General features: G+C 38.7%; 2 protein-coding genes across 3 annotated transcripts in view; one reads left to right on the forward strand and one right to left on the reverse strand.

The window, feature by feature from the left end:
* The window catches only part of DNAJC2 (DnaJ (Hsp40) homolog, subfamily C, member 2), a 29550-nt gene extending 29407 nt beyond the window's left edge, over nt 1-143 (forward strand). For both annotated transcript variants that reach the window (XM_008592298.1, XM_008592306.1), the window contains exon 17: nt 14-143. In XM_008592298.1, the coding sequence (XP_008590520.1) occupies nt 14-88 (75 nt within the window). In that variant the 3' untranslated portion in view covers nt 89-143. The remainder of the gene's footprint in view (nt 1-13) is intronic.
* PMPCB (peptidase (mitochondrial processing) beta) lies at nt 86-13998 on the reverse strand. Its single transcript, XM_008592289.1, has 13 exons — nt 13900-13998; nt 12753-12893; nt 11999-12085; nt 11176-11305; nt 7896-8094; nt 7342-7421; nt 4291-4403; nt 3239-3382; nt 1978-2138; nt 968-1053; nt 798-886; nt 559-634; nt 86-466 (listed from the first exon to the last, which is right to left on the reverse strand). Exons 1-13 carry the CDS (start codon nt 13990-13992, stop codon nt 402-404), a joined length of 1464 nt encoding a protein of 487 aa, XP_008590511.1. The 5' UTR covers nt 13993-13998; the 3' UTR covers nt 86-401.
* Nucleotides 13999-17510: the final 3512 nt, after the last annotated feature.

A 17510-nucleotide genomic window follows, 5' to 3' on the forward strand; every position in this document is an offset into this window, starting at 1 on the left:
TTTCCTTTTGCAGGAACTCGTTGAGATGGTAAAAGCAAAGAAAGCTGCTCAAGAACAAGTACTAAATGCAAGTAGAGCCAAGAAATGACCTAATGACAATCTTTATTGTGTGTGCATTTTATAATAAAACGGAAAATACTGTACAAATTTTTATTCTTAAAATTATACTTATGATAATAATTTGAAAGTGTGCTGCTTCTAACATAATTTCTCAGAGCACAAAGATCAACCATTATACAAAGCAATCCTTCAGGGGTCTTATCCTTTGAAAGTATGACACAATATGTCACTCACATTTCCAAAAATATGTTTATTTTTTATTTAGGAATTGATAGCTTAAAACTTGCAGCTCTCTTAGTTTTATAAATACGTATGTTGAAAATATTGTGATTAGGAGCATACTAATCACGAAGCCAGCACATGTTACTGCGAATCCTGTTAAAATCTGGTAGTTGCTCAATGGGACCTAAAGGATTAAAAAGATAGTTAAAACTGAATTAAATTAAGAGAAAAGTACTTGGCCAACTTTCTGCATAGGAGAAAAGGAGTTAGGCTTACCAACAGCAGCAATTGCTGGACTCTTATCATAAATATATTTGTTACATACTTCTCGAACTATCTCAGCATTCACAGCCTGAAATAGAGAAGACACTATCATTCAGAGCTTTTTGTAGTAAAGACAAATTCTATAACTGGAACTTTTTTAAACTAAAGCAAGATTTAGGATACATATTTTAAGCTTTTGTAATAAAGATCTTTTTACACAAGACCCAATAGTATCTCTAAGGACTAATTACATCAATTCTTGCTTCAAGCTCAGGGATGGGGATTCTTCTATTATAGCATAACATTTGCCTGCCAATATCTTCACAAATTGGAGTTGAACCTGTTTAAAGAGAAGGAAAAACTTAAATATTGGAATATAGATCAGCCAATAAGAAAAAAGAACTTATGTCTTTATTCTTACCATCAAGCTGCAATAACATGTTTGTTTTCAGAAGATTTTTGGCTCGTGCAACTTCACTTTCAGTGACACTTGTACAGAGTCGCATCCTAAAAAAAATTTGAGAAAAGTGGTATTATCCAATAGTTGGAAAATGTTATGTGTTTTATGAGTTAATGACCTAAAGAAAGATAGGCTATATTCTACATATTACACCACAACATGCAAGTGATTATGATTTCAACTTAGTAAAAAGTTGAAATTACTAATAATCGCAATGCTAAGCAAAAGCTAAAATAATACTGATTATTTTCCCTGGTATTAACTTCTCAAAAATGATGTAAATTTGTCTAATTGCTCATTAACAGACATTCAATACAATATAAAAATAGGCCGACCACATTTTGAGAAATGCTATAATCATCTTGAGATTTCTCAAATCCCCATCTGTGAGGGTCTGATATGATAGGGGATGGGTCAGTGGGTCAATTATTGGTTTCTCAAAAGAATCAGCTGAGTCTTAACTGAAATCTAATCATTAAATTAATAATTACAACCCAATTTGACCAAATGTAGAGAGATGTAAGCCACTTAGGAACAGTGGAGGAAAGGAACCAAAGCTAAATAAAAGTTTTCCAAGAAGCTGTGAGCCTTTCTGCCTCTGTCTACTATATTAGTTTTTTATTACTACATTTTTCTTTTAGCAATGGTGGCTTCAGATTTACTTTCTTAACACTGCTTTTCCAAGCCACATTACTTTTAGAGATATTTTCCAAACAACTTCTAGTTGACTTTCAAACTTTTAGGACCTTCTTTCTGAAGTAATCTGCTTCTGAAAGATGAACTTTCTCTAGTATAAATTAGCTTCCCGTGTGGTTTAGAAGAAACACCTGTGATCTTCTAAAACATAGCAACCACTGCTATTGTTTAGTCTAGTTCTCTTACTTAGTAGCTAAAATTATGATCAAAAAATAATCAGCAGAGGCAATATGAATTCTAAGTAAGATTTAAATTACTTAAGGCTACTGTCTCACCATTCTTTTTGAACAACATGTAGCATGTCTGCAACCGTGGCTGGTTCACAAACCATATAGAGTCCCCATAATCCTGTATCTGTGTAGGAAGTATTGAAAGACTGGAAGCTATGGCAGAGGTTGCCATGACATGTGAGCTGGGCCAGCCTGCTGGATAAATTCTGTAAGGAAAAAAAAAATACTCCAAAAGAACTGTAGGTGTACGTGTCCAAAATACCAGAAGGGAAAATGAGGTATGTGGCAAATAGTGAATTCCCTAAAAGGCCAAGTTTCACAGTTTTATCCAGCAGCATCTCAATAATACAGTTAAAATGCAACAAGACTAAGTAAGAATTATACTTATCTCACTAGCCCAATGCATTCTTGGAGAAGTTCATAATGTAAAAGCAATGAATCCTGCATCTACTTCTAAAACAATAAGTGGCTCACTTGGGAGAGTGCGGTGCTGATAACACCAAGGCCACGGGTTCGGATCCTATATAGGGATGGCTGGTTAGCTCACTGGCTGAGCACAGTGATGACAACACCAAGCAAAGGGTTAAGATCCCCTTACCAGTCATCTTTCTAAAAATAAATAAAATAAAACAATACATCGCTGTCCTCAACCCAGTCTGTAGGGCTCTTTATGTGTGCTTAAAGAGTCAAAATTAAATTGCATGTGAAGCTTAAGATATTTACATAAAATGTATTTTGGAGAATCTTTTGAGTGCAGACAAATCTATACAATTTATATTTTGAAATGATTTCAGACTTACAGAAGAATTGCAAAAAGTAGCACTAAGAATTCCCTTTATCCAAATTCCCTTAAAAACTATTATCATTTTACCATGTTTGCTTTATCATTCTCTTTTTACATGTTTTTTGAACTGTTTGAGAGTAAGTTGCAGATATGATGCTTCTTCGCCCCTAAATACTTTAGAGTGCACTTCTAAAAAATTTTTCTTACATCACCTCTGTACTATTAAAATTAGGATATTAACATTGACATATATTAATTATATATTATCTAACTCTTCTGTCCTTATTCAAATTTTGCTAGTTATTCCACTAATAAACTTTGTGGCAAAGGAAAAAAGAAATTGGTTTTTTCTGGCCCACCCATATACAATCCAGTATCACCTTGTATTTTTAAAGTCAAAATTCTTAGTACAAAACTCCATTTTGCCATTTAAAAAAAGTGGGGGGAGAATTCGTACAGAGAACTATTTAGAAAAACATGATAATCTATTTATTATGGGAAATTACTTCCAAAATCACTTACCATTCCTCCTCCAAAAGAGCGATCCCAGTTGCCAATCAGTGTGTTTGCAACCATGAGACAGATTGTATCTGGATGTGCCCAACCAACAGCTTCAACAGCTATTGCAAGGTGTGCCAAAGGCATCTTGTCATCCCTCACACGAATCTAGTGAAGATAAAGAAAAAAAAAACTAGTTAAGATTACCATTATGTAACATGTTTCACAAGAAAGAAACAAATTCAACAGTCCCATTAATTGCAAAGTTAAAATGCTCACCATGACTATATTTTGTTTTTTAGCTATGAGACCTTATTACATCACTGGATTGTTTAATCTAGAAGAATTTCATGAATTAAGGAAAAATTACTTTCACCAAAAGATCTACAATTGAAATACTACAGATAGCCACTGGATGGTTCACCTGGTCAAAAAGGGTTGTATTATTTCATTGGTAGAAATCAATCTTTTGTTTGTCAATCTGAATTTTTCTAAATTTAAACTAATAATTAACATTACAAATTTATTCTGTACTGCTATGCCACAGTTCTATGCAGCTGACAACATGAGATCTCTTTCCAAACACTACTTTCAGCATCATCCTTAATGTGGCACACTAAGTGCCCCTAATGAGGCTTAAAGCTACAGCTGACAACTATCAGATTCCCTGAAAGCTGTGGCTGCAACAGCTACCCCCAGAAATGTAGTTTGGGCAGAACTTAGCCAAGAGTAAACCTGATGTCAAAATTTGGGGTTTCTTTTTAAATAAAAGATTACTTTTATACCTTACAATATATAAAAGGGCATAATGCCAAAGAAATAGAACAAAAAGACCAAATTATTAATACTGCTCTTAAAACCTTACTTCCCTAGGAAAGGAAAACAGGTGGTTAAATAATACAGAATAATAGGAAGGAATGTAAGCAAATGAGTCCATCCTCTTCCCTTTCTGTTACAGGTTAATAAGCCTTTGACTCCTTCCATTTTACTATTAGAAATAAGCATATTTTGTACACTCATTTATATATACAACACAAGAAACCCAAAATATGTACCAGCTAGGAAGCTTGCCCTACCTCACTTCCTGTGAATCTGCAGGGAGGCAGAGCTGGTATTTCTCCTTTGTGTGTGCACAGAGAGTCACCAAAATGAAACTTTGCTAAATCAAGCAGTTCATCATGGGAAACACCTAAATTGAAGGAAAATAATTGTGTATGTATCTAGCAGCAGTACAGTCTGTCAGAAAACTAACTACCAATACTTCAGTTTACAATAAAATCCAGGTGGTATAACATGATATATATTCCACATGAACCATGTGCACTCACCAAAAGCCATTTAAAAGTAAGCTCACAGAGCACACTTATTCCTTGGTGTTAATGATTAATAAGGCTTGGGGTTATGCAGCTTTCTCATTCTATAGAGCAACTGACAGTTTTCATCAACATACCAATGTATTCACAGCTAAGACAATAAAACAGCTTGAAAATACCACCTTCCATACAAAATCATATTATATTAAGTTATAAAAAGCTCCAGTATGCAAACTAGCAAAAAAAGTCAATTTTCAAAAAATTACCTTTTCGGTAGAAAAGACTACAAATATCTCATTTAAAGAAAGCTGGATACACAGATATGCTTCGTTCTCTGAGTGCTGCTATCAGAACTCAGGAACAAAATAGTTTCATTTAAAAAAAAAATTTTTTTTTGGGGGGGGGGGGGGGTGCTGGCCGGTACAGCTATCATCTAAATTTCGGAAATCATCCATAGATATCCAAATGCTCACTACTTGCCATCCAAAACTTAGGAATTTCTTAGATTCTGTACCTCTTAACTATCCATACTTGGGACCCAAGCAGATTCAGCACTGAAGGATTCTTAAACACAACCATAAACTTAAAAAACAAATTAAGACATGTGCAAATGCTTTAAAAAATACTGCCATAGGGCCGGCCCGGTGGCGCACTGGATAAGTGCGCCGCTTGGGAAGCGCGGCGGCGCTCCCACCCGAGGGTTCGGATCCCACATACAGACCGGTTCCCGCTCACTGGCTGAGCGAGGCGCGGGGGCAACACCGAGGGTTGCAATCCCGTTGCTGGTCCCCGGTCCGGTACGGGGGCAACACTGAGGGTTGCGATCCGTTGCCGGACACGGAAAAAGACAAAAAGACAAAAAAAAACAAATACTGCCATAAGAGTTCTTTAAATGAAACATTCCATTAGAATGTGTAAGCACAACTTACACCCATATTTTCCAAACCAATCTGTGGTATAAAACAATACAGTGTATGATACTAGGTTGTTTAGGTTGTTTTCATAATCACTATGTAGGAAAGCCACCTTGGATACCTATCCAGAGGGTGAGGACACAGTTTATAAAGACCACAGGATTAAAAGGATGCCAGAAGGCCAGAGTAAAAAACTGAACATAAGCTCAATTCTCACTACCTGACAACAATTGCCTCCACTATTTTGTTACCTTCACCTACTAACCCTCTGGGTTGGATGTGTCAGATACTTGGCTCCTGCTGCAACACCACCTCTACTTAGGGAAGGGCTCACCAGTTAGCTCGGTTGGTTGGAACATGGTGGTATAACAAGGGCAAAGGTTTGGATCCCCGTACTGGCCAGCCACCAAAAATAAATAAATAAATAAATAGCAGGGGAACTGGTAATTTTTTAAAAAATGAAGCTAGGATACAAAAAATTATTTGGCAAATGAAAGTTATACATCCTGAAGATTAACCTAGAAGAGCTAAATGGTAGCTGAGATAACTCAGACAAGGTCAGCAGAGACTTAAACTAGCTTATTTCACTGAATTTAAGATGTCATCATTTGTAAGGCACATCCTTTATGTACCAATAAGATAAAATGCTAATTAATCTATGACAGACCATTAACTCTAAGATATTCCAACTTCAGCAATGTCAAATGGAACCCATGAACCAAAATAAAACTCATTGTGTCTATATGCCACCAAGAATGACAGAGAGGTCCCCAACAGCTTGGTTATTAAGACCCCATCTAACGAAGAGTCTTTTTCCCTTTCCAAGGCAGTTTCAAATGTTTAAGCTCCAGTCAGCACCAGTAAAACAATATTACTCAAGAGAATTTCAGACTTCATGCCTGCCTCCTCCTCCTAGGAGCCACAATGAATATACATTTGAGATATTTAACCTTCATTTTCTATCCAGAGCAAACAGAATTTTAATTTATCGTAATTTCTAAAGAGATAAAAATTAAATTTACAAGAACACAAAAGAACCTCTATCTTTGCTTTGCTCTTACATTGAAAGATAGAGAAAGAGAAAACTGGAAACCAATTAAAATGTGCTGTTAGCCTAAATTCAGACTGCCAACAAAGCCGGCAGAATCTGATGTGAATTTCTTTTCATTCACTGGCTTCAAACACGTCCCCAAAGAACCTGCGTCCTGATGCCACCTGCATGTTTGAATTCCCATTAAACATTTTCATAGCCCTCTATGTACTTCCCCTTCTCAGTTATTAGTAGAGCTATTAAAAGAATGGTTGAACAGATGAAATAACGAATGCACAACATACCCTGTTTCACATTTGACCAAGGATGAAATTGGTTCTCAAGAAATAATTAAAAATCTCAAGATATTCTAAACTGTAAAACACCGTCCTCAAAATGCAATTATCTCGGGCCGGCCCCGTGGCTCACTTGGGAGAGTGCGGCGCTGGTAGCGCCAAGGCCACGGCTTCAGATCCTATATAGGGATGGCCAGTTCGCTCACTGGCTGAGCATGGTGCAGACCGCACCATGCCGAGGGTTGTGATCCCCTTACCGGTCAAAAAAAAAACCAAAACAAAAAAGTGTAATTGTCTCCCAGTTCACTCATTTGCCCTTTTCTTGCAAGTAAATCCCATTATGTATGTACATATGTACTGAACAGTTCATAAGTTTTTCTGTAAATGAAACCTACTAAAAGAAGATAGAGGGAAAGTCTGGTTCCAATGCTCCACATCCCCCTTACCCAACACACTTAAACAATTTGCTCTGTAAATAAAAACCCTTAGGACATCTCCCAATGAGATCAAACTGATAAAGCACACCACTCCAACTGGACTGTTTAAAACATTTAAAGAAAATAAATTGACAAACCTCCAGCAGCAGCGAGCACTATTCTTGGCCCCTTATAATGTGTGGTTATATAATCCACTAAGTCCTTACGATTTATAGATCTGTAAATTAATAAATCAATTTTTAAATGAAATAATAAAGCACAGATCTTCGCATAATATACCTGAAATCAAACTGGATCTTAAGTTATTCTAAGAGTTAAAAGCAGTGAGTACTATGATACAGGCAACAAGTATCAAAGAACTTCAACTTTTTTATATCAAGGAAAAAGATTTGATACCACTACTACTTTATTACAGACGTAGCTATGAGCCCAGACACCTGGGAGTCAGGTGGTGCTAAACTGTATCTAACTACAATTTCATATAGATTATTGGGGGAAAAAATGACTCTTTTTTTTTTTTGACAGCTGGCCAGTACAGGAATCAAACCCTGGACACTGGTGTTGTCAGCACCACACTCTAACCAACCAAAAAATGACTTTTTAAAACAAACTTTTTGAAAGTCTGTAAATGTTAATTTCCACAACTCATACATTTTTCTCCAGAATAAAAAAATCTAAGAATTATACCTACTTGATATTTTCAGTTGGTCCCAAAATTGTCCGTCCAAGTGCAGTATTTTGATAAGCTGTGGCATGAAGATAATCAAAAACAACTTCTTGTAAATTGGTTTCAACTTCCTGCATCTCTCTAAGGATTACTCCACGCTCACGTTCAATCTCTGCTTGTCCCAATGTGCTGTTCTGTATTATATCAGCAAGAATTTCTACAGCTAATTTAAAATAAAAATAAGAAACACTAAGAATCTTAACTTTCACTATTAAAATCTATTATACCAACATCAGAAACCATGACACTGACCATCACTCAATACTGACTAAATGATTAATCTGAGAGAAGAAAATTTTTCCATACATTCAATATACTAAAAGGTCAATATTAAAATAAAAAATGTAAAATTTAAACTCCTGTGGTACGGAAGAGGTTGGAGAAAAATCCTAAATTTGTCATCATTTTGTAATGGCTCTACCTGCAGTCACTTCAAAAATGCCACGGAAATCTGCATATTTAATATAGATTGTTCTGTATGAACTTTACAAAGTTGAAAGTTACCAATATTAGACCAAAAAAATCTAGCTATGTACAGAAGTTTCATATCACCCAAGTATTTAATATCCAAGTTCCCACAGCAATGAGACTGCTATATAAAAAAGCAAAGAATCACCATAATCTAAAATAGAATCCCAACGAAACACTTACAGAACTGTGTCCTCTCAAGCCCTAATTTGCAAAAAGCCATAAGTGATATGAAAGATGTCATATCAGGCTATTCAGCAATTTTAGGAGGCTGGCCAGTTGGTTAGAGCAGTGTTGATAATACCAAGGTCAAGGATTCAGATACCCTTACTGGTCAGCCGCCAAAAAAAAAAAAATTTTATCAGAAAAGTTATATACCTTTGCAAAAAATAAAAAACTATTTTATTCCTTTTTTTAAAAAAAGATGACCGGTTAGGGGATCTTAACCCTTGGCTTGGTGTTGTCAGCACCACGCTCAGCCAGTGAGCAAACCGGCCATCCCTATATAGGATCCGAACCCGTGGCCTTGGTGTTATCAGCACTGCACTGTCCCGGGTGAGCCACAGGCTGGCCCTGAAACCTACTTTATTCCTGAAGTATTAGTACATAGTTGCAATCACAATCTAAGTTAAATATAAAATGAACCTAAGTTTCATTTTTTTTTTTACCATAAACTTTTGTTCCTTGTTTTAAGTTCACTTTAAGGGGATTTGTCTCAGAACCAATTATGTTCAAATACTGAGAACATGACAAAACAGACTGTTAGAGTAAACTGGGACTCAGATCATGACCAAAAGGAAAAAATTACCTGTAAAACCAATAAAACCCATCTGTCCAGACAAGAGAACCAGAATTCGACAAGATGGGAGAAGACAGATGGCAGGACAAGAATTCCTCTGTGAAGATCCTGTCTAGAGTGGTAGTTTCAAAGAGAGGGAGTTCTGTTTTCCTAGCATTTATGTTTTAATCTGGATCTTTATTTCTTTTTAATGTATATTTAAAATTATGTTAGTATAGTAACACATGTACTTAACTTACAAATATACATATTGAGGGTGTATGATCAAGTTTCTTACCACTGAGGATGGGTGACTGTAAAAATTTGGAGACGACTAAACATCTAATTATTACCTCATATACCAGGGCTTCACCCAGCTGGGCGGATAAAAACCTCAAGCAAATCCCCAAAGTTGAAGCTGCTTCAGAGAGCACTTCTATTTGGGATTCCTCAAGGAGCCCCCTCTGCTTTTCCACTCCCACTGGCAGGGGCTCTGTCCTTCCCGGCCAGAAGCTAGGAGGAAGAAGTCTTTTAACTTCTTTCCTTTTCTATTCCTCTTGTTTGCTTTCCCTACTGTTCTGTGTGTAAATAAAAGGGTTGTGCTAGAACAAACAACTCTTTAAAGAAGCCTGGCCTACACCTTTCTTTTTTTTTTTTTTCTTGTCTTTTTCGTGACCTGTAAGGGGATCGCAACCCTTGGTGTGGTGTCGCCCACACCGCGCTCAGCCAGTGAGCGCACCGGCCATTCCTAAGGATCCGAACCCACGGTGGGAATGTCACTGAGCTCCCAGCGCTGCACTCTCCCGAATGCGCCACAGGCTCGGCCCTAGACCTTTCTTCTTTGTCTCTAATTAGTCCTGGGGCAAAAACTGTTTCCAAAAAATCATTAAGAATGTTACTATTGGTTTTTGCAACTCACACCAACACACCCTCCATTGTTGTTGTCATTTTTGTTCCTTTTAATGTAAAAGTTAGGGTACTATATTCAATTTTTTATTTTATTTATTTATAGACGGTGGGTTTTTTGTTTTGTTTTGTTGTTGCTTTGACAAACAATTGAATCTGAGTCAGAAGACATGCATTTGAGTCCACAGTAAGCCACTTACTTACTAGCTATTCAATCCTGGTCAAGTCAGAGTCTGTGCTTCTATTTCCACAACTGCAAAGTGGAGACACCTACCTGATTACTATAGGATCGAATGGATAATATACACACAAAAGAACTTGTGTAAAGTGCCGTTCAAACACTATTAATGAAAATCTATTAGAAATCTAAAACTTCAAAGTTAACTACATCTATACAAGGACTTTAAAGATAACTTCACCAATTAGCTCTAAAACTGCTAAATTTTGTTGTGAAGTCTTCCACTAGGAAAATGTTTCATGTAACTACTTTGCTTTAAAATACTTAAGATAAGGGCCGGCCCGTGGCTCATTTGGGAGAGTGCGGTGCTGATAACATCAAGGCCACGAGTTCGGATCCTATATAGGGATGGCCGGTTAGCTCACTGGCTGAGCGTGGTGCTGACAACACCAAGCCAAGGGTTAGGATCCCCTTACCGGTATAAAATAAAATACTTAAGATACAATAAACTGCTATACTATGCCAAAATAATCTTATTTCTACAAAATAAAAATAATCTCTATTTTATTGCTTTATAACAACCATCAATAATTTTATAAGTGAACATTTGCTTATTTTGCTCAGGACCAATAGTTTTTGTATCAAACAAGGAATAACAACACTTAAAAATATTTCACTACACAGTTTGGCTCTAAAGAAAGGAGGTTTAAATCAAGTGTCAGGGTCCTGTTTTCACAAGTCTTTGGCCTGTAAATATTTGATATAATTTTTCGTATTTGGAGAAAAAAATAACAGCTGCCCCTTCACCCAGAGTTTGGTTCATTTTTTCACATTTCTGGGGTTTACTCTTTTATAACAGGGTAGTTTCTGAACCCTTGTGAAAATCACATTATCTGCAGTATAAATAACAATACCTCTTGGCAAGTCTTTAGAGAATGCTTTGGCATAATACACAGTCTGCTCCCTCGAAGTATAGGCATTGAGATGAGCACCCATATTTTCAATCTCAAGTTCCAGATCTAATTGGGATCTCTTTTTGGTGCCCTTGAAACAAAAGAAAAATTATGATACCTTCCTTTATCCTTCATCTATTCTAAATAATTCAGATTTAGGAAGGACAATGTTGGGGACAGAATAAGAGGGACATAAGCCAATGTCAGTCTATCCAGGGCCAAATATGGTTTCTAAAGTACATTAAAGAGGCTGGCCAGTGGGCCGGCCCAGTGGCGCACTGGAGAGTGCACCGCTTGGGAGCGCGGCAGCGCTCCCGCCGAGGGTTTGGATTCCACATGGAGACCGGTTCCCGCTCACTGGCTGAGCGCGGAGCGGGCGCAACACCGAGGGTTGCGATCCCGTTACCGGTCAGTAAAAAAAAAAGACAAAAAGAAAAAAAAAAAAAAAAAAGAGGCTGGCCAGTTAGCTCAGTTGGTTAGAGCATGGTGTTACACCACCAAGGACAAGAGTTCAGATCCCCATAATGACCAGCCACCAAAAAGAAAAAGGAAATCAAGCTTCAGAAATGGTATATTCAGATGACCCCTGCATCCTGAGAGAAAAAAATCCTTGTTTCAACTTTACAAAGAATTATCAGTAATTCTTTCAGGTACTGTCCTGGAAAAGTAAAAATAAAACATGCTACACTATACAAGTAGTTCTCCTTGTTTTTAATGAATGAGATTTCATGCTTACTACCTCTTAAAGAGAATTCATTTTTGTAAAATAAGTCTTACAACTTGCCTTAAAAGCCATATGCTCTAGAAAGTGAGCTGTTCCATTATTCTTCTCATTTTCATATCGACTTCCTGCATCAATCCAGAGTCCAACCTTAATGCAATCAAAGAACAAAAAACAAATAAAACCATTTTATTTCTTTGGAGGAGGAAGGGCAGTCTCCTTCTTTTTTCTGACAAATGCTTTCCAGTCTTAACACTGAGGTTTTCTTGAGCTGCATGAATTGACAGTTCACTCCTATGAACTATGAGATCTTAAAAATTTGATAATCAGTCTACTACAAGATGCTACAAATATCGACCTGCCAGTTTCACTGAGGACCCAGATTCTTAGCCAAACTCATTACTACAGCCAATTAATTAATAACCAAGGTATAAAGAATATCAGAGATTGTCAGAAAACTTAGGTGTAAATCCCGGCTCTGTCATGTATTAGCTGCACGACCTTGGACAAAACCATTTAACTTCTCTGAGCCTGCTTCCTCAGCTATAAAACAGATGTGATAATGCCTACTACAAAGAATTGTTTTAAAGATCAGCAGTCTACAAGAATTGGATGTAGACAGTGAAACAGTACAGGCAATATCCAGTATGGAAGTACCACTAGAAGAAAGGTTCACAACCCACAGAAACCTGTCAAGGCAAAATAAATGCCACCATTTTTCAACCACCAGCCAACTAAAGAGCTGCAGATTGAAATCAACAATTTGCTCTCTCCCAAATCACAGGTCACTTAGAGAAGTTTGCTTGGAGTCACTTACTGTGCATGTTGACAGCCCAGAGTCTTCAGAAGCCACTCTGAGTCCATTTTCCAAACGTGTTACTCGTGTTTCAGGAACATTCAGAATAACTTGTGTAGAAGCCTGTGTACTTCTCAATCTGTTCCCTCCAAAGTATGAGGGCTGGTTGGGGTAGGGGGTGGAAGAGAGGAAGGAAAACACATTACTATATTAAATTTTGATTAGAAAATCAAATCTATCTCAGACTCTATGAAATACCCTCTCCTCCTTAACTTTGATTTCACTGAGATACACCACTTTGCCTGGCCTATAAACTTCCTTAAGCAATCACTCTCCTAAAGCCAGCAACATGTTTATAAACATACCCTTACCTTACAGAAGATGAGCAGTTACTAACATTACCCAGAGAAAAACCGACTTTATTTCGATACCTCTCCTAGAAATGTTTCAAATTCATTATGGAGAAAACAAGCGGGGGTGGGGGGGAGCCAAGAAAAGAAAAACATCAAAATACAAATACAAAAATACGTACACACAAAACAGTAAGGAGACTTAGGTTTTCATTGTTCAAGAAGAGCAACAAGTTTTTAAAAGGGTAGAAAGAGTATAGGAAAAAGGACTGATGCTCAAAATAATCTCCTCAGCTGACCGGTTTGTTGACAATGGACTATTCGACTTTGAGCAGTTTTTCTTTTCCTTCATACATGCTGGTACGTCAAAGTGTCACTTCCCTTTGGAGAAAGCTAGAGGCGCTCTTATGAGAAAAACGCAAATACAGACACAATTTTACTTTAGCTATCCCAAGGTTCGCTGAGGATGACGCAAAAACAGAACTTCCAGCGGCGACCATTTCCCTTTCTGACCTCTCCAATTTGCAGCCGCTAGGTTTTCAGTGGTCAACATGCACTTTTTATAATGAATTCCCAGTAGCTGAGCTGAGGGGCCGGTAACCAGGGTCATCCCGCACATCACCGGCCAGTCACGTAGCGGGTGACTCCGGCCGGGCCAGCCCAGCCCCGGCCAGAGTTAAGCGGCCTCAGGCCGCCTGGCGCCCCGCGGCTCCCGGGCGAGGAGGCCCACCCCGACCCGCTGCTGGGATCCGTGGCGCCGACGCCCAGGGCCGCCGCGCCTCCCCGCGCGGCACCCAGCCCAGTGGACGGAAGCTCACCCGCCCGGAGGCGCCTCGGACCAGCAGCCTCTCGGTGAAACCCCAGAGACGCCGCCGCACCGCGGGAAACAGAACCGAAGCGACCGCCGCCATCACCGCTAGGGACGAGGTGGAGGATGGGCTTCCGGGGTCGTGACCCGAGACCGCAGAGCAGAAGGCGGGCCCCACCTTGTGGCCATGATGGAAATGACACTCCTCGAAGCAGTCGCGGAAGGAATTGGGGCCTGGGGCGTGACGCTGAGCGGTCTTCACCAGCTACTAACACGAGTGAGAGTCTGCATCATCAGTTACCTAGCGCTTGCTTACGGCGGGCAAGGCGTGAATGTCGCGGAGTTAAAGGTAACGTGACGCAACGTATTATCCTGTTGGTGGATGAAATTGATTGGAAAAAGTGGAACAAGATCCATGGCTGACTGTCTTTAAAAGAAGCGTCTAGTGGGAGAGACAGACTTGGTGAGCGGCAGGAAAGGATGCATCAGCGGTGACCCCATTCACGCTTCAAACCTTTACAGACTGGCCCATCCCAATCCAGGGAAATATTGCCCTTAGTAAGGTCACTAACTGCTGAAAGATGGACACTTTACAGACCTTATCCGACAGTCCTCTTGGCAGGATCTGACATTATTGGCCTCTCTGAAATTCTCTTTTCTCATTATATCTTCAAGCTCCGCCTCCTCGTAGTTCCTTCTTCACCTTTTTGGGCTCGTCTTTATTCACACATCCCTTAAGGGAACTGAAAATAGGAAGCACTTTTCTAACTATGGGGTAGATGCTATTATGTTCATTTTATAGATTAGAGACTGAAGTAAAATAACTTCCTTAAGGTTCCCCTGCTAATAAAAGGCTGTCTAGTTCCAGAGACTGCTCTGCAGCACATGTTGCCCTAAAGGTTGGTGTCCTCCAGGATTCTGGGTCTGGGTTGGGCCTCTTGTCCTACTGCACATTCTCCCTCTGGGTTTCCTCTTCCACCTGAGAACCTGTCTCCCCAACCCAGGCCTTTAACTTGAGCTCCAGCCCCACTTAACCATCTACTACTGGACAACTACACTTAAATATCTCATTGGCACCTCAATATCAACTTGTCCAAGAGGGAATTCACTGTCTTGCCCCTGAATCTCTTCCTATATTTCCAATGCTAAACAGCACATCATACCCCTATTCTCTGGACATCCAAACCAGAAAGCTAGATGTGATCCTTAGCTCCTCCCTTTTTTTTACCTCCACATCCAATTGATACACCCCTTTCCTGCCTTTTCGATTTGCTCCAGCCCCATTGTCACAGTTTTTCACATTGCTACCTATAGGATCTTTTTAGAATACAGTTCTTAGCATGACAGTCTACTGTGGGTTAAATGTGTCCCCCAAAAGTTCATGTATTAAAAACTTGACCCACATTGTAAGAGCATTAAGAGTGTGGGAAATCCAATTATGGTAATTGAAAGGTGAGACCTTTAGGAAGTGATTAGATTGGAAGGACTGTGTCCTGGTGAATGGATTGATCCATTCATCGAGTAATGGGTATGGTTCTGATGGCTTTATAAGGAGAGTGAGTGAGAAAGTTAGTTCACTCATACTCAACCCATTCTTATCATGTCATACCCATGTGCCCCCTGTATCGTGGATTTCCCAGCCTCCAAAACTGTATGAAATAATTTTCATTTCTTTATAAATTTCCCAGTTTTAGGTATTCTGTTATAAGAAACAGAAATGGAAAAATATAGTCCCATTATGAAAAATCCTCTGGTAACTCCCCTCAGTCAGGGTAAAGTAAGGGCTCCTTAGCATGGCAGATAGGGCCCTTCATGATCTGACTCCCACTTATCTTTCTGGACTCATCTCTCTACACCCTACCCCCTCGGAATGGTTCACAGGCTCAGCCCACAAGATCCATTATATAATAAAGGATGGCCAAGGTTATTCCCTCATGTTTCTAAAACAAATGTGTATTAACAATCAAGAAATTCAAACATGCGTACATATACACAAAAATATTTAGGTATAATCACAAAGCACCTGGAAGAGATTTTTAGCATTTAAAAGATGACCGGTAAGGGGATCTTAACCCTTGGCTTGGTGTTGTCAGCGCCACACTCAACCAGTGAGTGAACCGGCCATCCCTATATGGGATCCGAACCCGTGGTCTGGGTGTTATCAGCACCACACTCTCCCGAGTGAGCCACGGGCCAGCCCTTCAACTTATAATCAATTTTTAAAATTTGTTAGTGATCATTTCCAGTCAGTATTTTAGAACATAAAGGCTACAGAAATTTAGTGAGCCAGAGTGGAGGAAAGAAATCAAAATGCTTGACTGCTACCAACATGGCTCTATACCCCAACAGTGTCCATTACTGTTATGCCCTCACATACTTGAGTAATACTTGGTACTTGTCCTCTGGATCCTGGTAATCATGCTCAGAAGACAGCATTGATAATAAAAATACTTATTGTATGTTTTTAATATTTTGATATACTTTTGTTTTCATTCCTGTAGAGCACAGAGTTAAAGATTGGACATGGTGGGGGGGTTGCACAGAGGGACAAGAGAAAGAAGAATATGTGTCAACTGTTATAATTTATTGCAAATAAGAGACCAAGAAGCTTCTGGGAGTCTGGCCATTTGTAAGAACATCTATAGTGATAACTTTTCACTGCAAAGGATTTTCCAAAGGCTATTGCCTCGTTTCACAGGTAGAATGGTGGATGGAGTTAATGAGGAAAAAAAAGAATACAAGTATACACATTTTAATTCAGAAATTAATTTAGAAAAACTAGGTAAGAAGCAGAGTAAGGACCTCTAAAAATTCTCTCCATCGGGAAAAAAAAATGAAACAACTAGTAAACAAAAGTTAGAATCAACATTTGGGCCGGCCCGTGGCTCACTCGGTAGAGTGTGGTGCTGATAACACCAAGGCCACGGGTTCAGATCCCATATAGGGATGGCCGGTTCGCTCACTGGCTGAGCGTGGTGCTGACAACACCAAGTCGAGGGTTAAGATCCCCTTACCGGTCATCTTTTAAAAAAAAAAAAAGAGTCAACGTTTTTAGAATGCTAGAAATTAAACAAAAGGTTGCAGCAATCTGAAGAGTGTTTATTCAATAAAAACACCAAACTCATAGAAGTAGAGAGTAGAATGATTGTTATGAGATGCTGAGGAGGGGGTGTAGGTGGAGAAAAGGAGATGATCAAAGGCTGCAAAGTTTCAAGAGGAGTAAGCTTTAGTAATCTATGGTATAGAATAGTGACCACGATAAATAATAATGCATTGCATATTTGCAAATTGCTAAAAGAGGAGATTTTAAATGTTTTCACCACCAAAAAAGTATGACAGGTGATATATTTGTTAATTAGACCTTGATTTAATCATTCTACTTTGTAAACACATATCAAAACATCACATTGTATCCTGTAAATGTATACAATTATTATTTGCCAATTTAAAAATTTTTTAAATCTACATCTTGGTGAGAATAATGGGCTTTGTAGCATTTTAACCTGCCCTATTCTAAACCCCTTCTTCCAACTCCCTGGTAGCCTTGAAAACTAGCATTCTACAACCACGATGAAGATCAGCATTTTTACATAATTTTAGTTCAGTTGGTTACAGCACAAC

Source organism: Galeopterus variegatus, unplaced genomic scaffold (genome assembly GCF_000696425.1).
Source record: "Galeopterus variegatus unplaced genomic scaffold, G_variegatus-3.0.2 Scaffold153, whole genome shotgun sequence".
Lineage (NCBI taxonomy): Eukaryota > Metazoa > Chordata > Mammalia > Dermoptera > Cynocephalidae > Galeopterus > Galeopterus variegatus.

Bases quoted from the DNA above. Each gene is read 5' to 3' on its own strand.
- PMPCB (XM_008592289.1), bottom strand. From the start codon at position 13,992: ATGGCGGCGGTCGCTTCGGTTCTGTTTCCCGCGGTGCGGCGGCGTCTC. The intron at 4,404-7,341 runs GTTTGTCAATTT...CCTTCAATTTAG, and splicing joins AGTGCTCGCTGCTGCTGGAG to GTGTTTCCCATGATGAACTG. The intron at 887-967 runs GTAAGAATAAAG...CTCTTTAAACAG, and splicing joins CATGTTATTGCAGCTTGATG to GTTCAACTCCAATTTGTGAA.